Source organism: Centruroides sculpturatus, unplaced genomic scaffold, assembly GCF_000671375.1.
Source record: "Centruroides sculpturatus isolate CEXI.00-Female unplaced genomic scaffold, Cexi_2.0 scaffold1829, whole genome shotgun sequence".
Taxonomy (NCBI): Eukaryota; Metazoa; Arthropoda; class Arachnida; order Scorpiones; family Buthidae; genus Centruroides; species Centruroides sculpturatus.
In genome coordinates, this window is record NW_019385933.1 from 77766 (window position 1) to 98063 (window position 20298).

Here is a 20298-nt window from a genome sequence, read left to right on the forward strand (position 1 = left end):
GACTTTTTCTTTGGAGGAAATATTTTCTCCNGTCCGAGTTAGCAGGGGTTTACTGTACAAATGGCTTTCTTTTAATACACTTTCTACCCTGTGGGCACCAAGAGAGCCTTTTAATCCAGCCCGTCGCGGGTTCGGTAGGGCTTACAATGGGGTGATCGGATGGAGAGGGAACGGTCCAACCCCAGAAAATGCGTTTTCCACCCTCCGGATTTCCCAGAGCGGAGAAAACACCCCGCTTACTCTGTGTAAGCTGGGGTATTAACAATTTCTGAGGATCCCGACTGGGATTCGAACCAGGATTCGTTAGAGCGAAGGGTTGAGGACTCGACCATTTGGCACTTAGTACTATCGTAGGAAATTTGTGCTTAACAACAGAACGACGTACGAATGGTATTTTAAAATACTCCAGCAACGAGTTTCCGCGCAATATGTGGTGGCGCCATCTGTTATGATATTTTATTTTTAAAAATTTTTATATTTTTAATTATAAAATGACAAAAAGCTTAATTGAACTTTGAAAAGATGACTTTTTATGGAAAAAAAACGTAAATGCTAATAACGAGTAAAATCGTTATTAAATACGACCCTACTGGAGATACACGCGATTCCTTTATCTCCCCACTCTCTCGACCTTTAACCATCAAAATTTAATAGCATCGACCCTGTAATACACAAACCTCCCTGCAAAATTTCAGAAATTTTTAAAAAAAAACATAGGAGTTATTAAGCTTCAAACGGGATGAACAAAAATCATGCTCCACGTACTGTACTGTACAGTACACACATACCAACATTCGTATATGCAGGAAAACAGACTGAAGTTTTTGCATTTTTCGACGTTTCGAGGACCCGAGCCCATCAGTATAAAAATCTTGAGGGGTCATTTTTTGATCGATTGCCATACTTTCCCTGTGTTATGTAGAACAGCCAGGAGAGTAATAGCAAATCGTATTAGTACTTTTTGCTGCCGACGTTAATAATACAGTACAATTTTAATTTCAAAACACTGTCACACCAGAATAGTAGACTGTTGCATGAGGAGAAAGATAAAGGAAAAGGGAGAAAGCAATACCCAGGGATTTTTTTTCCTTTTATATAATCGCTCTCTTTTCAGCCGCTTTTCAGAACCACTTTATTCTTCCTTCCTACGGTCGTGTAATAACAATAAAATAACGAAAAACTTTGTCTACAGAAACAATTGATAAAGGAATTACACGAACAGAGTAGTGGCCCACCATTGGCCAAGAGGTTTCGTTTCCCGAACACTGGGAGTTAGATCGGTGGGTTCGTGTCTGGCTTGGACGGGCTGTGGAGTTTTCCCGGTTTTCTCCACGTCTGTAACCCTAAATAGGGGCTAGTTACCCTTAAAATGACCTCCCGGGAGGCATCCGTCCTAAGCAGATCGCCCAAGTGTTGCGTTGCCTTAACAAAACAAACAAACGAACATACTGTAGTAGTAGTATAATGAAAGATTTTCAATAACAGCGCTTTGTCCTTTCGATATTTAAAAATCTGTAAAAATACAATTATTACAAAATTCAAATTATAAAATAGAATCATCCACTGCAGAAGAGGCACTGTTAGTTCGAATGCGCCATATTTCTAAATGCGCCGCCGGCGCCAACCCCAAATTAAACACGTACAGTACTTTTTGAAAGGAGACTAGAAATACTTAGTGTTAAGTCGAGTAATCGAAGATAAGTATACAACAGTGTCGATATAACACGTAATAATATGGACACGCGCAATAAATCTTTAAGATGTACCACCATCCGTCATTTCGAATTTCCAAAGTGCTCGTCGCGGATGCCGCGCATTGTTAACGTTCCCCAATTAAGATATATTTGCATAGAAATCTCAACAGGCCTATGCCAGAACACTTGCATATCGTGGCTCGAATATGCCAGAGATGCGCGAGCATCCGCAACGAACCATTTGAAAAGTCATTTGAGATGTCCTAACGCGTAATATTGTCTACAGTGGCTCGTTATAGCTTCCTGGGGCCCGGACGAATTTGAATTAGGGGGCCCCGCGTACGGTACTGCCGTCATACATTTTTCTTCGGGGGGAAATATCTTCTTATAAAAGATTGGCTTCCGTCGGTGGGGGCTCAGACAACTGCCCTCAATGCCCATAGGAAAATTACAACTATAACAATTGAAACTAATTTAGTACGTTTTCGATCTTTTTATGAAAGCAACCCTCTAACTGGCGTACTGTAGTACGTGTGACGTATCCGATACCAAATAATTTAATCGAGTGATTGATTATCACGAGGTGTTGCAACACTCCCAAGCTGGTTGCAATATCCTGGGATGTGGCGAAAGACATGATTACGTATCACCGGTCGAACTGAAGTAGGCTATTAAAAATATTCGCCTTCACGCCAAATTTTTTACTAATTTTCTTTAAAATTATTATTTTTGTTTTTTTAATGTAATTTGAAACTCGAAGTCTCAAAAAAATCAACGAAACTCGTGTCGCGACAATCGTCACTCGTGAATGAATTAAAATAAACAATTTAAATATTAAAACCGAGAACCGGTTTGTAAGCATCCTTTGCATAGCCTCGTGTCTCGTGTTTCCTGCAATTTAAAATGCGACCGTCACACGAAGATCATTAGTGAAAAGGTACAATTGTGAATTTTACGTTTCCCTCCAATTATGCAAAACACAAAGAAAATTTTATTTCTACGCGGAAGAGGGCACTTCCGCCATTTACTCCACTTTGCAATAAATCTCATCCACTGTCTCGCGTGTATCTCGAAAATGAGTCACGCGATTTCCTAGAATATTGCGCGAATAAATCAAAGTTAGTTACACTTCATGCCTTGGTGTAGCAACAGGTCGGTGTGGATTATAATGGGGATAGCAACACTGGTGTCGTTCGTAGTCATTTTAGTGGTGTGTGTGGCCTACGTAGTGGGGTCGGCAACCCCTTCCACGCGTCAAGACGCATCCACTCGCACCTACTACGTGGCCGCTCGAGAAATCGTGTGGAACTACGCGCCGGACGTCGACGCAACGCATTACCCACCGAGTCATAGCTCGTGAGTACCGTTTTATGGAATAATTTTACCATAAATTATTAAACTAGTGTAAAATACGTTTCGATCTTTTACGCGGTCGTCGGTTATGGAGGTTTCGAGGTCATCGAACAGTTCTGTTAGACGAGTCAAAATGGCGATCGATTTGCCATTTACTCTTCCATCGACCGGTTATAAATTATCGATGACAATTAGGAATTGAGTAATGGTCTTCAGCTCTTACGTCACTAATGAGGAAGTGCGACTCGTTTTCGTGCTTATAAATTGTACAGATTGGAAGGTAATTCTGCATAATTGACTCGTTTATCCGTCCTTCCAGTGAAGGATATTCGAGATATTTTTGTAATAGTAGAAGAAAAAAAAAATTTTAGTAACACGAAGCGTGAAGTACGTCGCATATTTAATTACGTTTATTCAGAAATGCGTAAATTAGTGTGCAATTCAGACGTATCAGATGGAATAGAGAGCTGTTTCCATCAAAAAATATCGTACAATGATATTTAAATATGTAAAAGGGAACCAGTGTCGTGCAAAATGCAGGAAGACGATCTTGCAACGGGGATAAAAAGTATATTGGAGGAAAGACACTGCCGTTGTTTATTACGGCTTGCAAATACAATTATAATTATGAGAACACAATTCGAGTTTTCAGATTTTTCAATTAATCGACTTTACATCTCGTTAGTGAAAGTGGAAATACGTAACCCAACAATTAAGTTTAATGTTTAGAAGAATATTCGTACGTCTGATGGATTTCTCCAGCTTTTTACAATAATAAAATAAGAATACTTTTTTCTAGATTTATAGATCAACAATTGAGTGAATCGACGGATCCTCCCCGTTTGGGGAGATCTTACCTGAAGGCAGTATTCCGTCAATACACCGACGATACGTTCCAAACAGAAAGTCAAAGACCGGAATGGCTTGGAATTTTGGGTCCGGTGATAAAGGCCGAAGTAGGTGACGTCATCAAAGTTCACTTCTTTAACAATGCCTCGATTCCCGTGTCCATGCACCCTCACGGTCTGTCTTACGAGAAGAGTGACGAAGGTAAGTTATTTGGTTACTTTTCTGTTAAAACGATTTTAAAAGTGACATTTTGCTTTTCGAAGGGGCTTACTATCAAGATAATTCGACTCTGGAAGATAAAGCCGACGACGAGGTTCCTCCAAACGGAACGTTCGTTTACACCTGGACACTTCCGGAATCCAATTCTCCTGCTTCGTCGGATCCGGATTGTTTAACCATGGCTTATCACTCTCATCGGAAGGCGGATTCGGACATACACACGGGATTGATTGGCCCTCTTGTAGTTTGCAAGAAAGGTAAATGCCACGATAAAAATTATACGAGACTTGCCGTGCTATCCTTTTATATATGAATCACGGAAGAACTTCCGTGTGTCTTGATTATTCAAAGATGGAGAATCCACCGAAAATATTGCCATTCAAAAGCTATTGATGAACTTTTTACAATTTTGAAATCTTAGAAATTAATTAAAATATTTTTTTCTTTATTTTATACGTATTTTAAAAACTGTCCAGTGGGCCCCGAGAACGATGCCGATCGTGAGGTAGTTGGTGGGTTCGCATCCGTATAAAGGGCTGGTCACGTGGAGCTTTTCGGTTTGTTTGTTAAGTTATGGCAACGCAAGATTTGGGAGATCTGCCTAGGGAGGATGTCTTCTGGGAAGTCTTTTTAAGGGTAATTGGCCTCTATTCAGGCGTTACAGACGTGGAGAAAATCTGGAAAACTCCTCGTAGCTAGCCCCTTCTGGCCAGGCGCGAACCCACGACTGAACTCCCAGTGTTCAGGGAACGAAACCACTCGGCCACTAGTGGGCCGAAGCTTTTCGGATTTTCTTCACTGTGTCTAACACTACTGTAAAAATTCAAATATGCATATTCAAAACTTAAATATCAAGAAAATAAAACGAGTAAAACGTAAGATTCTGGATTATTACAGGAATTTTTTATTAGTGTACATGAAATATAATTTTATATAATTTAGTATTGTTAAGTTTTCGTTGTTAGATTTTTACATCTATCATCCGTGAAACGAGGAACATCCGCAGAAATAAATGATAAGGCGATAAAGTCGATTGCCATATTTTCCCTTTCTTTCTAGGAAGGGAATTCCCTGTAATATGAAAATCTTTAATCGGATAGAATAAAATAGACGGCTGTCGTTTAATTTTTGAATGAAAAAAGTAATAGATTCTTGGTCCAAGGGTTAGAATCGATTAGTCAAGCGGTTTTATAGCCATCAGTATCTGCCAGTTGGTTACTAGTGGCCTGTCTGGCGAGGGGGTGCCTCGCGGGAGGACTCCCTACGGAAACTAACCCTCATTTAGGTGTTAGACGCGTGAAGAAAGTAAAACCAGAAAACTCCTTGCGACCAACTACCAGTCGGGCGTATGCAGGGTTCTTACGGTGTTGTAACACTCTCTTAGTACCAAAGCAATCGATTTTATCATCCAAAAAAGAAGAGAGTCCGGATAATCGAAAGGTTAAATGTGGCAGCCTACCGATCCTAGGTTCACCAACCTAGGATCGAATTCGGAGGTCCGGGTATGTCGAGCCCCATCCCTCTCCATCCGGTGGCCTTACTGTGGATTTAGCCGAATTCATACATACGGGCTTGCAAGAAAAAAGCCCTCTTAGTGCTCTCATGGTAGAAAACGTTTTAAAAATAATAAATATAATAACGCATGTAGTTTGACTTCAATTAGGTAACTAAGTACTCGTAATTCTAAGGTAATTGAGTAACATTCTCCGAAAAACGACAGCGGCCGAATCTGCGTCGAACAGAATCCATATTCTCAATATCCTAGATACACCGCTGCCGTTTGATGTTCGGGTATAAAGAAAACTACGAGTAATACCAGAAGACCCACGCTGACATTAGGCCTAATCGTGCCATACAAACTGATGATCCTCAAAAAATTAGGATTCGATTTGTAGTGGCATCGCAGGAATTCACGACCCTCCTGATTGTTCCCATTAATGAGGTCAGGAATGGAAACGAAGTTTCAGACTTTCCTCTTCAGACAAACATATTTTATACAAATTTATTATTATTAATCACATTAACTTTTAAATATTGGTAATTTGAATATTCTCTTTTCGCCCACAGGAACCTTGGAAAAATATGAAGAAAAGGAAGGAAAAACAGTGTTTTTGCTATTCTTAATTTTCGACGAGAACGAAAGTTGGTATTTGGAGAGGAACATCGAACGGAAACTTTCATCGACGGAACAAACACAAACTGTCATCGAGGGAAACGAAGAATTAAAAGAAAACGAAGAATTCCAAGTTCGTATCGATTCCTCACATTTCACTTAAATACCAAAGATTTAAAAATAATTATAAACGTGATTTATGGTAGGAATCAAACCGAATGTATACCATTAATGGACGCTCGTTTGGCACTTTGGGTGGATTAGAATTTTGTGTGGGAGACGATATCGAATGGAGACTGATCGGAATGGGAAACGAAATTGACGTACACTCGGTCACGTTCCAAGGCCATCTTGTTAAATTGAATGGACACAGGTAAACCAGGTATTTTTGCGTCGTAACGATTGCGATTGCTGTTGAGGAAACAATTCTTTAGTTTTTCAATCGTCGCTGTCACTTTTTATATAATAATACTTTCGGTGATCGCTTCCATTGCAGAACCGATGTTGACAATGGCAAAAATATGTATAAGAATGACGAATCGCGTGACCGGTCTAGTGTTAAATCAAATATTCGAATGAAAATTATAACAGGTATCTTAGGTTTGTTCTGGTTACACAACCGAACACACAGGGTAAGAATTAACAAGTGTTCTCCGGCCTGTACGGGTCTTTCGAGTGTTCCATTTCATTATAATGAATACCAAGAAGCGCTAAGTTTTTGGTCTTCCTCTTTTTTGTTGTATTTTATTGATGTATTCGTTTAATAGCCGTTTTGGGGGTCGGCAGGTCTTCATTATTAAAATATATCCTGATAGACAGTGATTATCGTGCAGTCCTCGTGTTTCCTTTTTTTAAAATCTTATCTTTTCTAATGCCGTCTCGGTGCGTTCGGATTGTATTATAAAGACAAATCTTTCAATTGCAGAGAAATAATTCGTTTGTCATTACTCTAGGACCGATGTCGTTAGTTTAGTTCCTGCGAAATTCACAAATGTAAACATGGTTGCCAGATACGAAGGACAGTGGAAAATTCTTTCCGAGACGGGAACTGAATATCTGGGTATAATACGAAATATCATATAAGTCAAATTAACCACCCTCCAATACTTAAATTTTGGTAAACATTACAGCTGGTATGAAAGCTCAATTTACCATTCGCAAATGTTCAAGTAGCATCGTCAACGATTCCTTCGTGGTACCAGACCATTCTAGAAAGTACTTCATTGCGGCCGAAGAAATTCAATGGAATTATGCTCCGTCCAATCTCAACAAATTTAATAATAAAGAACTGACGTCTGACGAGTGAGTGGTATCTTTGATTTTCTATCGAGCAATCCGGTATTACGAACTACAGCTTCAGTCATTTTTAGGCACGCGGCGGTCTTCTTCGAGCAACAACCGAATCGAATCGGCGGAACTTATAAAAAAGCCGTATATAGGAGCTACACGGACGCGAATTTTACCAATAGAAATCCTCGTAACGAAGAAGAAGAACATTTAGGTCTGCTAGGTCCAGTTATAAGAATTGAAGTTGGGGAAACAATAACTTTAATTTTCAAAAATAAAGCCAGTCGTCCTTACTCCATTTTTAGTCCAGCTGTCGAGATTTTTGACCAAAATGGAACTTCTGGTAAGAACCTGTAGTGTTTCTGTTGTTATTTTTTTAACTAAAATATTCTGAAAATGCGATTTTCTAAAAAAAAAAAAAACAAAAAATAGTTAGATCTCATGGCGTTAAAGTCGAGGCGGGTTCTAGTGTTGTGCTGTATTGGTATGTGCCGGATTATCTTGGACCAAGCGAAGTGGATCCTCAGTGTTTAACGTGGAGATATTATTCTGATGTGGATGTTTTGAAAGATGCTTACTCGGGTCTCAATGGTATACTCTTGACTTGCAAAAAGCAATCTTTACATAATGGCAGACAGGTATTCGTAATTCATTGTTGCACCTGTACTTAGTTATTTTTTATAATTAAGCTTCCCGTGTTTATTATAGAGGAACGTAGATCGTGAATTTTCACTAATTTTCGCTGTTATGGATGAAAACGAGTCAAATTACATAGACGAAAATATTCTTACCTACTGTAGCAATCCCCAAACCGTAGATAAGGAGGATGAAGATTTTCAAGAATCGAATAAAATGCATTGTAAGACATTATAATGAAGCATATGAGCTATCTAGTTTATAATTTTCTATTAATTTATACCAATTTCAGCAATCAACGGGTTGATGTACGGAAACTTAGAAGGTTTGGATATGGTTTATAACACTAATGTCAGTTGGCATATTGTATCCTTTGGCAAGGAAACAGATTTGCATACGGCTTATTTTCATGGAGAGACATTTCTTCAGCATGGCATGTACAGAGATAGCTTTGTGCTTTTACCAAATATGCATTACACCGTGCTTATGAGGGCCGATAATCCAGGTATGACTATGATCAAGCTGCTTACGGTATTCTTATCGATTTAAAACCGAAAAATTTTTACTTCAGGAGAATGGGAATTGGAATGCAAGACAGTAGATCATTATCAAGCAGGAATGAGAGCGAAGTACCGAATAAACGAAGCAGACGGAACGAATGTAACCGAAGAAGGTAATGTGCGTACTTATTATATTGCTGCAAAGGAAGAGGAATGGAACTATGCCACACACTCGCATCATCTTATAACTGGGGAGCTGTTAACTGAAAACGAGTAAGTTTTCGGCACAGAAATGTGACTAAATTGTTCATAATTAACTGAATTTTCATTGCAGAGAGAGCAAAACGTTCGTAGAAAGAGGGGACGAAAGAATCGGAAGCGTTTATAAGAAGGTCATATACCAACAATACGCGGATCCGGAATTCACTCAATTGATAGCGAAGCCTTCCCATTTGGGAATACTTGGTCCTTTCATCAAAGCGGAAGTCGGAGAGAGAATCAGAATCGTATTTAAAAATATGGCACAAAATCATTCCTTCTCCATTCGTCTTCAGGGATTGGTGGCGGTTTCTGAGTGGGTGGCGGCACAATCCAACGAGATCGTTACTTACACGTGGAGAGTGCCGGAAAGAAGCGGGCCCGGAAATTCCGAATTTAATTGTACTTCTTGGGCTTATTATTCGGACGTCGATGTTACTCGAGATGTCAACTCCGGCCTGGTCGGTCCTCTAGTTATATGCAGAAAAGGGATTTTAGGAAACACAGGTTTGAGTTTACGTCATTCTTGTGGAAGTGAATTACGTGTCAATGTAATTATTGCACGATTTAATTCGGTTTTTTTTTTTACTAAATAGGTGCAAGAAACGACGTGGATCGAGAATTTTCCTTGCTGTTTACGGTTTTCGACGAGAACTTGAGTTGGTATCTACACGAAAATATCAATAAATACTGTCACAAACCGGAAAGCGTGGATGCCGAAAACGAAGATTTCAAAGAAAGCAATTTGTTGCACGGTTGTATCATTATCAACTAAACAGTATCTAGTAATACTGTTTTATAATAATCACTATCAATTATTACAGCTATCAACGGCAGAATTTACGGTTCGTTAGAAGGCTTGGAGGCTAATAAAGGCGATCGAGTGGCGTGGTATTTTATAGGATTAGGTAACGAAGTGGACGTGCACACCGCGCACTTTCACGGTGTTACGTTTGTCAGATGGAACGAAGGTAAACGTCGTAGTGACGTCCTCGAATTGTTCCCCGGGGTGTACGAAACAGTAGAGATGATGGCAGATAACCCCGGGCGATGGCTTCTACATTGTCACGTGGACGATCACATTAAAGCCGGAATGAATACCCTATTTACGATTAAAGATTAAGTAGAATGAATTTTTTTATCTACAACTTCCTGTCTTGTATATTTGCAAAATATAAAATAAAATCTGGTATTATTAAGCGTTCCAATTTTCTAGTTTTTCTTATTAATTGAATTCTTCACCGAACAAACAAAGTATAATCTTCTACTCGCGAGTCTTTGCCATTCATTCCTCAACTTGTCACACCTGTAGTAATAACGCATGCAGAAATCTAAGTAACTGTTTCACTTAAAAACGGTGGAACGTAATAATTCCACTATCAAATAACGTGTGTAGACGAGAGAATACACGTTTCCCGCATTACGTTAATAGCGTTTGCAGAATCGTAATACAGAAAGACCCCGCTTAACGCGGGAGATGCGTTCCTAGACGACAAAGCGCTAAACGAGGTCATTTTAACATAGAGTAAATAGGGATAGGAGAACACGCGACCAAAAATAAACAGATTTTACTTTAATTTTAAGTTGTTTTATATTAATTTGCATAATAATAATAATATATGTTAAATAACGCATAAACATACGCACGCAGAATGTAAAGTTCATTTTTTGTGACGAAGGTCCTGGCTCTTCGGAAATTCTTGTTTTTGGATAAAGTCGTGTAGTTTCCATTTGTCGCTTTTTTTTTCTTTCCTTAATCAAATGTCGGTAGCGGGAAATGGCATCCAAAACGCCTCGTCTCGCCTTTGCTCTCATTTCAAATCTGGATCATTGGCTACGATTTAATTAAGAAATTCAGTTATTGTTACTTTTACTAAAGAAATATGCAGTGAAATTCTTTGGGTTCTTCGTTTTCAGAATCTCTATTTTCTAGTTCTACGTGAATTCCTTGTTCTGCCAGTTCTCGAAGGTCGTCGTTGATAAGACTCTCACCAGAAAACCCGCGGTAACTCCTCAATATCCCGCTCGTCTGCATCTCCTACTCCCGCTGTATCGATTAGGTTGACAATTTGGTCGACCTAACGATACGGCGATAGGCTCTTCTCGTCGAGAATTATTGGATACCTTCGGCCGTAACTTCTTCCGCACTTCGTTCGTGCATTTATCGGTTAATTCTTGCTAAGCGAAGTAGATATTTCCTATGGCATCCGTGATGTTATTTTTTCCAAAACTGCACAAAAAAAAAACAGATTTAAGGATTGTACAGCGCTACGACGAATTCCTACCTTTTGCCGATTGATTCGTGTTTGGGAATAATCGTATTATATACGAATCAATGAAATGCCGCGATAATTTGAATTAGTATAAATTTTGAGCTTTTTTTTATTCTTCGAGCAGACGGCGTTACATCGAATTAGCGTTAATCGAGGCAGCGTTAAGCGGGATCTTACCGTACGTGTAAAAAGAAACTACGTAGAAAACGAAATTCGGTAATTACGGTAAACGTCGACGCGCGTATACCACGTTTGCGTCATAATGGAAAACACTGCAACAGCCTTTACACACGTAAATTGCGGGCGATAGTATTTACGTAAGACGGGAAAGCGTGTGGTGAAACGTGTCACCTGCGCTTTGTAAACGAAATTCTATACTTGCACACGTTATTCCACTAAATAAACTTTTTATTTGCAAATGACTATTCACTTATGTGTCTCTTTCTTTTCCCTGTGTACTGTACACCGTATTCTCCTACGAGCACGCTTGTAATCAAGTTTTGTAAAGAATTTAATAGTCTAATACTTTAAAAGCGGTTTACAGTTTTACATTCGAATACAGTGGTAGCCGCTTATTATGATCACATCGGTTCAAGACTGCTTTGGTAACAGCAAGCGGCTGATAACAATATTGGGCAGTTGCCGTCTTGCGGGCTGCCAGTGTACAGGGGCTTGTGCTTACAGCAGAATTGGTCAACCAGTCTATCGCGATCGACAGGGCAATCTCGAAAACATTTTCAGTCGATCGCTACAGTAACGCAATTTCGTAATATTTCCATTTTTATCGAATTAAAAATTCACATTAATGAATGGGAGAAAGCATGAATATTTGCTTACAATCAATCAATCAAATTATTTATTAGGTACAACAAAGTACCTACTAGTACCACTAGATATAACTAGAGGCGCGTTTGGAAATTCTAACCTGTGGTAGTGGTGACTGACGTCATCGGTCATAGCCGGTTAATCCGGGCGATCAGTGCATTTTTAAACACGCTGGTTATTTTATGATGTTCAAAATGGCGGAAAGTCGAAGAGAGTTGATACGAATTCTATCATTGCTCTCGAATATCGATTCATAATCATATGACAATGATGATTCGAAAAGTTCATCAAAGATGAAAATGAACTTGTAGAATTTTCTGGCCATTTTCCACGCTGTCTTGCCTCATCTGAAATTTGGAACGACACGGCTTTCTGATCTTGGTCACATTGTGTCGCGGAAACAAAATGTTGTTTTATATCCTCTATATTTTTAAAGTCACGGCCACATTCGTCACACGATACAATATGTCCGCCGTCTTGTAATTCAATAGAAGCGCTTTGTCACAGTGGTCACTTCGGTGACGTCGTAACAGTGATTTTTATACGCGGTCACATTTTCTAAACGCCTTGTAACTACCCACAGTTACCGGTAATACCGGTTACAATTTCCAAACGCGCCCTTGGTGTAAATAGAACATAGATAAAATTACAGTAATAGAGAGGTTGAGGCGCACGTTTTAAACGTGTAAACGTACTAAAAGTTTGACGATGGTGTTTGGAATGTCGAGCGTGATTCCACCGACTATCCAAACACCATTGTCAAACTTTTAGGCTTACGGGAAAGCGGCGCCGAACGTCACACGTACACGTTTACACGTTTAAAACGTGCGCCTCAACCTCTCTAATGACACTATAATAGTAGTAATTGGTTACAGTATGCATGGAATTACAAAGGGAAAAGATAAAAAAAGGAAATGAAGTAAATGTGGCGAAAGTATTACGGACAAACATTAAAGAATTAAATTCGCGTTTGCTTATGAAAATAAGCGGATAGTTACAACTAGTACAAAGATTAAAATATCAAATTTAAAATGTTACAAAGTAATGCTATATTCAAATATAGTTAACAGCGGAACAATACATTAATTTCGATTAATTTACAGATATTTACACGGAATCTCACGCATAACGTTCTGCTTTTCCTTTCGTATCTCCTTAGGTCACGTTCTTAGGCTCTGCGCGTCCTGACCAAAGTCGAGCTTAAGACCCTGTACACACTAGGCGTTTTTCAACGCGCGCTTTCAAACGCGCGTTTAACCTGCGTTTAAAAGAACCAAGAGTTCTATGTAGCCGTACACACTCAAAAGCCAAGCGCGCGTTAAACGCGCGTTTTGCGAGCGCTTTACGGGCGCTTTGAGATATATGTGCTGCCATGTTACCCTACATGCGATCGCGCGTTTTGCGGGAGTCAGCCGAGCGCTTTGAGATATATGTGCTGAAATGGAGAACGATCATTTCGATACTGATCTATTTATTGATGAAATCTAAAAGAGACCAACCATCGTCAAAGGATTTTATAGATATTTTAAAAGAATTAAAAAACTTGAATTTATTTTGTCTTAGTTTTGGATACAACGTCGCAAACATTTCATGCGTCAGTCTATCTCGTAATATTGGGTGCACCCAAAATTCTCTTTGCCTCCGCCGTCGTCTTTTATAGCGACGATAGAGGAGCCACACACAAGCAATCACTTCCACATCCATTTCCAAACCGAGCCAGTGCGCATGCTCCGCTAAACGCTCGTTTGAAAACGCCTAGTGTGTACAGGGCCTAAAAGTGGTCCACCAGAGGCCGAGCGGTTTCCGTTCCTGAACACTGGGGATTTGGTCGTGGATTCGCGCCGCGCTCGGACGGGCTGGCCACGTGGAGTCTTCCGGATTTTCTCCACGTCTGTAACGCCTAAATAGAGGCCAGTTACCCTTAGAAAGACCTCCCGAGAGGCATCCTCTCTAGACAGATCGCCCAAGCGTTGCGTTGCCATAACTTAATAAAACAAACAAACTTAATAGTAGTGACTTCCTTCTATCTTCCCCTTTGTAGACATAGTCGTCCTCTCTGTTGTTATCGATGTTTCTCGGAATATACGCCTCACGTCGACAAAAGGACTAAAAAGAGATAGACGGTTCTTTTTCTTTCAAAAGTATTAGAGGGCTGTCCTTCTTTCACGCTAGCCCTAAGTTGTGAAGTGAAGGAAGAGAGTAGAAAAGTTGTCAAGTAAGAAGTGGTGAAAACAGTAAGTTAGGAAAGATAGTTTGAAAGGAAGTAAGGGCTCATGAACACCTGTCTTGGCATTTATTAAAAACTAAAAAAAAAAAAAGTTTACAATACTAGAAACAGAAGACAAAGAACAAAGGAAAGACGTTGGAAATTAAAATAATTAAGACGTTTAAATTTAAAATAATAAGGCGGGCAGCCATAACGTTGTATTAGTTTATTCAACAGTAGATTGCAAATAGTTTTAATATAATGAAACCCGATAGCATTAAGAAGTTGGCTACACCTATCCTACTGTCAGTAGAATAGCAAATTAAGCTATAATCATAAAACTACAAAAAATCCAGCAGAATTGCGTAAGTTTTTGTCTGTTATGAGATTTTGTTTTTAAAAATAACTTTTATAATATTAATTCTTGAAGTTAGACTATTTACAAAAATATATTAATATTTTCGAGTCTATCATTAATTCCTTTTACACAAACCACAGAAGACACAGTTACTTTGGTTAGAAGATAAAACTTCTTTAAAAGAAAAATAATGAAAGGTAAAAATTCACGTTTAAAAATGATCAAACGCCAGCCTTTTATTCTAACTTCAAGAATTAAAATATTGAAGAGTATCCTGAGTCAACAGTGAACATTGTGAATATTAATTATAATAAAAAAAAAACAAATGGCTTAATTTTAAGGACGGGGATGAGTTTTATAAAAAGTTGTATATGCTAATAACGAGTAAAATCGTCATTAAATAGGCTACGACCCTCATTAAAAATAATACTTCCAGAAAAGTAATAAGTAATGTTTTCTAAAAGTTATCTTAAATTAATTTTGATTTGTCAGTTTTAAATATCATAAATGCCCTATTTTAATGTAATAATAATAAACGACAGGCCGAACATAATCCACAAGAAACGTGGAACTAGTTTGAGAAAACGACTTTTCTTTATATTAAGCAGCGACCATTGTATTTGTATTTTCAACGTGGCCCCAAAAGTTTTACTTTTATTGCCTCATAAACACTTGCTTATTGCCTCATTAAAACTGCAGCCTTGAAAAGGATCCCCTGTCCCTTTCAAGGCTGAAGTTTTAAACGAAAACAAAGGGATCGATCTTTCTTTCGCCGAACAGGTTTTACCGGAGGGGTCAGAACTGTCACGCCAAATTAACGAAATTATTCAGTCGTCTTCCTGAAATGAACCCGAAAGACAACTACTGACTCTGCTCCGGATTGATCAGACTTCAAATTACTGGATACTTTAAAAAGAAAACATCGGCTGGATAAGGCAGTCTCCCCTTTTCACTCGACTCGACATGTCCCTGTGTTTGAAAATTTTTTATTTCAGAACGAAAAGCGCGAAAAACGTCATAAAAGAATGACAATTCTCGACATTCCGATTTAAAAAACGGCGATTAAAACAAGCGCTTAGACCATCGACATCCCTTTTTACCTGTCGGAGTAGGCATTATCTTCTTATCTCTCGCCTTTTATCGTGGCAAAAAGTACTTTGTAATCTGTTATCCTACTCGTCCCATACAATGAATCGGCGCATGACACTCGACCTTAGATAACGAAAGTACATAAAGTATATACACGTCGCCGAGTTGCACCAACAAGTTTAAAATCCGAACCTCCTCTCTCACGCCCCCCGCACGGAGCCTCCTCAATTCCTTATCGACGACTCCAAAGAGTAAGAGAATCATGTGTTGTTGCAGTTTCTTTTCCCACATACCGGGAGAAATGGCCAGCGAATTCGAACTAAACGCGGCCGACGCCAGCAGGAACCTAACCGACTTTAGCACCAGGGAATCCTGGTGTTATCCCGGTGTCAGAGACGAAATTCGGAGAATTTCCACGCGGGGAGAGAAGGTGACGAAACTAAAACGGGTGCCGATATAAATGCCGTCCCCGCGATAATTATCGACAATCCGCAGTGGAATTATTGTATCGGTGCCCTTTGCCACACCACCGGGACCAAATTTGGATCTGCCAATTCGGCCTTCGTCCCGGTGAAGAACGATTATGAAAAGTGCAAGTTGGAAGTTAACAACAGACCGACCATTGGACATACAAAAATATATTTCGGTGAGTACCTCGAATTTAACTTTAAAATTTTAAATAACTTAATATGTATTAAAAGTGATGAAAATATATAAACTAAATTCATTTAAATTATAAAAAATATATTACGTTTAATTTAGTTATTGATAAGAAGAGAATCCACATTTTGTAGATTAAAAGATATAAAATTTCATCTTTATCTCTTGTAGATATATTTCGAATTAAATAAATGTTTGTGAATGGCTTTTAACGGCGTGTGTTTAAAAGGGGGCATACTGCTGTATTCTCTTTCAATTTATTTCGTGATTTTTGTAGTTTCACTCGAAACTTTTAAGGGAAAAAACCGTTTTATCTTCTTTTGACGAGAGCCGAAAATTTAATGAAAAATGAATTGTAATTTTTTGCAGTGTTGTATTAATTATTTGCTGCGATAATGAGAGATAATTTTTGATAAATGAAATAAACCGAAGATAAATTCATAAAACAGTTAGCATATAACAGAATTTATATAAGTTTTCGTATAGTTTAATTCGTCAGTTGTCACATTTGTGGTAGGAATTTATCTGATGTAGAAATGAGTGGAGTTAGTGTTAATGATGTATTTTTCTATCGATATCGATACATAAGCGACTATACACGTGCTAGAATGCCCTTATGCCACGTGGCCGTGACTTCAGTCGAAGAGCGAAATGAAGTCAACGGTATATTTAAAACAATCGATTCGATTAAAACTACGATAATTCCCGTTAACAGATGATAATCTTATTGAATTATAATACGAGTCCGGGTGGTTAATCGATCTTTCTTTCCAACGTAATAAAGATTGTAGTATCTAACGCGCAGGAATCTTTGATAATGAAGCAATTGTCCTCGAAGGAATCTGCTCACAGATTATCTTCTAGGTCATAATATCCGACTATCAATTAGTTTCACAAAATTGCTTTAAATACAGTTCATTCAAAGAAAACAAACATCAGTTTAACTCGATTACAATTGGAATTAAGTTATTTTATAACGAATCGATGAAAACTTAAGCTAGAAATTAAGATACATAAAAAATGCCACTTGGTTGCTCTTTTCGAATGGTTAATAATGCTGCCAAAAATTACATTTTAAACAGAAAAATAGTTATATAATTATAAATAAGTGAAACGTGTTTACTTTCTCTATTATTTTTAAATTACGTGCCATTGAACGTTACACCACTTAGTAAAACCGTAGATAACACTTGTAATTAGTAATTCGTGCATCCTCCACCAATGCGAAAAAAGCGTTTGTAAGCGTATTCGCATACATTCTGTAAGTGCGTGAGATGAATCCTTTGTCTACGCACGAGCTGATCCTATTTTCTCGGTTTGTAGGTTCTGTTGTCCATTTGTAATGAATTACACGATGTAATTAATCTTTATATACGATTTCATATTCGAGTAAATTTAAAGTCAAACGGTTTTAAGAACCCGAACGAACGAAGTCTTAAAACTTTGCATTTCATAAGCGTAAGTGAATTTAGTTTATTTTTACACGGAACACAGATCTGACGTATGTACAGTTGTAGATGTTTCCTAAGTGCCAAAGAGAAGTTGACGGTGGACGATGCTTCTCGGAGTCACGAATACGACTGTTCTTTTTTATATAAAATTGTGTGCTGTCGAGTCGATGGTGTTCGATGAGATCACTATACGCCGAAATGTTCCGAGCCCGTGGTACTTTTCGAGTGATCAAAAACATCGCTGGTAAAGTGGTAAAGCGGATGCATATTGTTCTACATTATGTATTTATTTTTTAAACAAGGAGCGACTTGGTGAATATGTCGACCAAGTTCTAGCAATTGCAGACATAGAAGAAGCATTTGCATTCTATCAGATTTCTCGTGAGTTAGTTTCATTCTATTAGGTTCGTGTAACTATTTACTCGAGTGTAATAAACACCGAGTTTTCTGGTAAGACGTGTGCTTTTTTATTTAATATATTATACTCTTCTTTCTCAAAAGAACTATGATTAAACTTAATAATTTTGATATTGGTTAAATACTTAAAAACTTTAAATTTATTATAGTTTCGTATAGAGCCGATAGGCGTAGCAACGCGTACGGCTACATTTAATGTGAAATAACTACGTATGTTGTTAATATCACCCGAATTTTTACACTAGAACGTCCCAGTTTGTGAAAATTAATGTACGATAGGCCTATCTCTGTACGAAGATTATAGGTTTTTAATACACTAAATAATACAAAGGAAGGAGACAAGAAGAGGGAAGAAAAAATGTAATTTGATTTACCGGTTTATTAGAATGAAGTAAATATCCTATGGAGTCAATTATGGTAACATACAACATAGTCTAGATGCGGGAATAAACACAGTAAACTACAACTGTATTGCTCAATTAAAAGAAAAAGTTCAATCATTGGTCATTTCCAACGATTGAACTTCATAGACCATTTCTCAGATTCTCCAGAACAATAAACAAAACACCAAACGACAATAATAACATATGTAGACCTATATATAATTGTACAAAAGACAGTAAAATATATATGAATTTATTATTTCATTTTTATAATTTAATTTATAATACAAACTGTTTCGAGCCACTTAGTTAACTTTTCATGTTTATCTATATTTCAAATTTCTAAATTTACTTCAAAGTTCTATATGAAATTATAATTACGAATAATTGAATATTGAAAATTTTATCTGATCCTAAACTACATATAATTCGTATTTCCTAATCCCAGTTTAATTACATTATAAAAATTTTTTAGTAAAGTACGTTTTCGTATACATTATCGAGAAAGTTCTGGTGGTCTTACTAGCAACGACAGCTCTATTATAAGCTCTCGTTTTAATATTTTCTAATTGTCCTAATGTAAATTCTTCTACACCATAAACCCCGCCTTTTCTATTCTCTCTCTCTCTTTTTTTTTTTTTAATCTTATTATTGTTTGATTTTTACACCAGATAAACTTCGTACAATGACAAAAATATCAGAAAATTTCTCGGTCATCTGTACTCATAATTACAGTTTATTTTTAATTAGCATGTGTAATAATACGCGATGTCTAAGTCCGAATAATCATCATTATCGAATTAATAACTTAATAATTTCTGCTGGAGTAGAAAACTTTTATTGTACTGTAAGAGAGAAGCAATCATAATCTTGTGATGATAATTATCGTGGCGCACTCGGCAAGATCGTCGGCGGCATTATAAATATTTACCGAAATGCCGTATATTGTATCCAATTGGACGAACTTCTTATTCGTGTTTTATTTCCGTACAGGAGAGAAACAATACAAGTGCGACAAAGCGGGATGCGGCAAGTCTTTCGCCAGAAACGAAGAACTGACCAGGCACAAGAAGATCCACAGCGGCATCAAGTCCTACGTCTGCCACGCCTGCTCCAAAGGTTTCGGCAGGAAAGACCACTTGACCAAACACCAGAAAACTCACCTGAAGGCGTCCGAGAAGAAAATGCACAAGTGTTACATCGTGGGGTGTAACCACGAATACACCCGGTCCGACGCGCTGGCCAGGCATCTGTCCAACGCCCACGACATCAAAAGCAATTCCTCCAAGAGCCGCGCAAAGACAACATTCCTTCCCACCTTACCCGCCTACCCCATCAATCCCCATCGGAATGTCTACGCCGTACTCTGACCGTCCTCCTTGTAATTAAGAATTCTGTGATATTTTCGCTAGTCATTTTTATAATTGTTTTATTTAATAAACGCTGTTTACGTTTTACTTTTTACTAAAAGATAAAATACTGGAAAGAACGAAACGTGCGCTTATCTCCGGTCTATTACAAAACCCATCTCGTGCAAAGGGAAACATTATCCACTCCCTCCCGACGAATACAGATAATAGTTTCTATCTCCTCCTGGCGGTAGAGTAGATATTAATAACGATAAAGCTCCATTAACGCCGGGTCAACCCGTCATTTATCATTGGAGAGTATCGTACCGAAGATTATTCCAGACCCGAAATTACTTTCCTTCTATTATTAAAAACTTC

The 20298-nt window shown here is 38.1% G+C and overlaps 2 protein-coding genes across 2 annotated transcripts; both read left to right on the forward strand.

Annotated features, from left to right (window-relative positions):
* Positions 1-2529: 2529 nt before the first annotated feature.
* On the forward strand, positions 2530-10135 carry LOC111612654 (ceruloplasmin-like). The gene is made up of 15 exons (XM_023353890.1): positions 2530-3050; positions 3847-4097; positions 4160-4372; positions 6183-6361; positions 6435-6601; positions 7182-7288; positions 7359-7530; positions 7599-7858; positions 7948-8153; positions 8224-8374; positions 8444-8656; positions 8723-8924; positions 8986-9416; positions 9506-9664; positions 9734-10135. The coding sequence occupies exons 1-15, from the start codon at positions 2827-2829 to the stop codon at positions 10030-10032; spliced, it is 3234 nt and encodes a 1077-aa protein (XP_023209658.1). The 5' UTR covers positions 2530-2826; the 3' UTR covers positions 10033-10135.
* Positions 10136-19445: 9310 nt separating this feature from the next.
* LOC111612656 (zinc finger protein 708-like) lies at positions 19446-20024 on the forward strand. The gene has a single exon (XM_023353896.1). The coding sequence runs from the start codon at positions 19507-19509 to the stop codon at positions 19939-19941; it is 435 nt and encodes a 144-aa protein (XP_023209664.1). The 5' UTR covers positions 19446-19506; the 3' UTR covers positions 19942-20024.
* Positions 20025-20298: the final 274 nt, after the last annotated feature.

Coding starts and splice junctions, on each gene's coding strand:
- LOC111612654 (XM_023353890.1), top strand. CDS start 2,827: ATGCCTTGGTGTAGCAACAGGTCGGTGTGGATTATAATGGGGATAGCA. Junction 3,051..3,846: donor TACCCACCGAGTCATAGCTC/GTGAGTACCGTT, acceptor ACTTTTTTCTAG/ATTTATAGATCAACAATTGA. Junction 8,375..8,443: donor AGAATCGAATAAAATGCATT/GTAAGACATTAT, acceptor TACCAATTTCAG/CAATCAACGGGTTGATGTAC.
- LOC111612656 (XM_023353896.1), top strand. CDS start 19,507: ATGCCGTATATTGTATCCAATTGGACGAACTTCTTATTCGTGTTTTAT.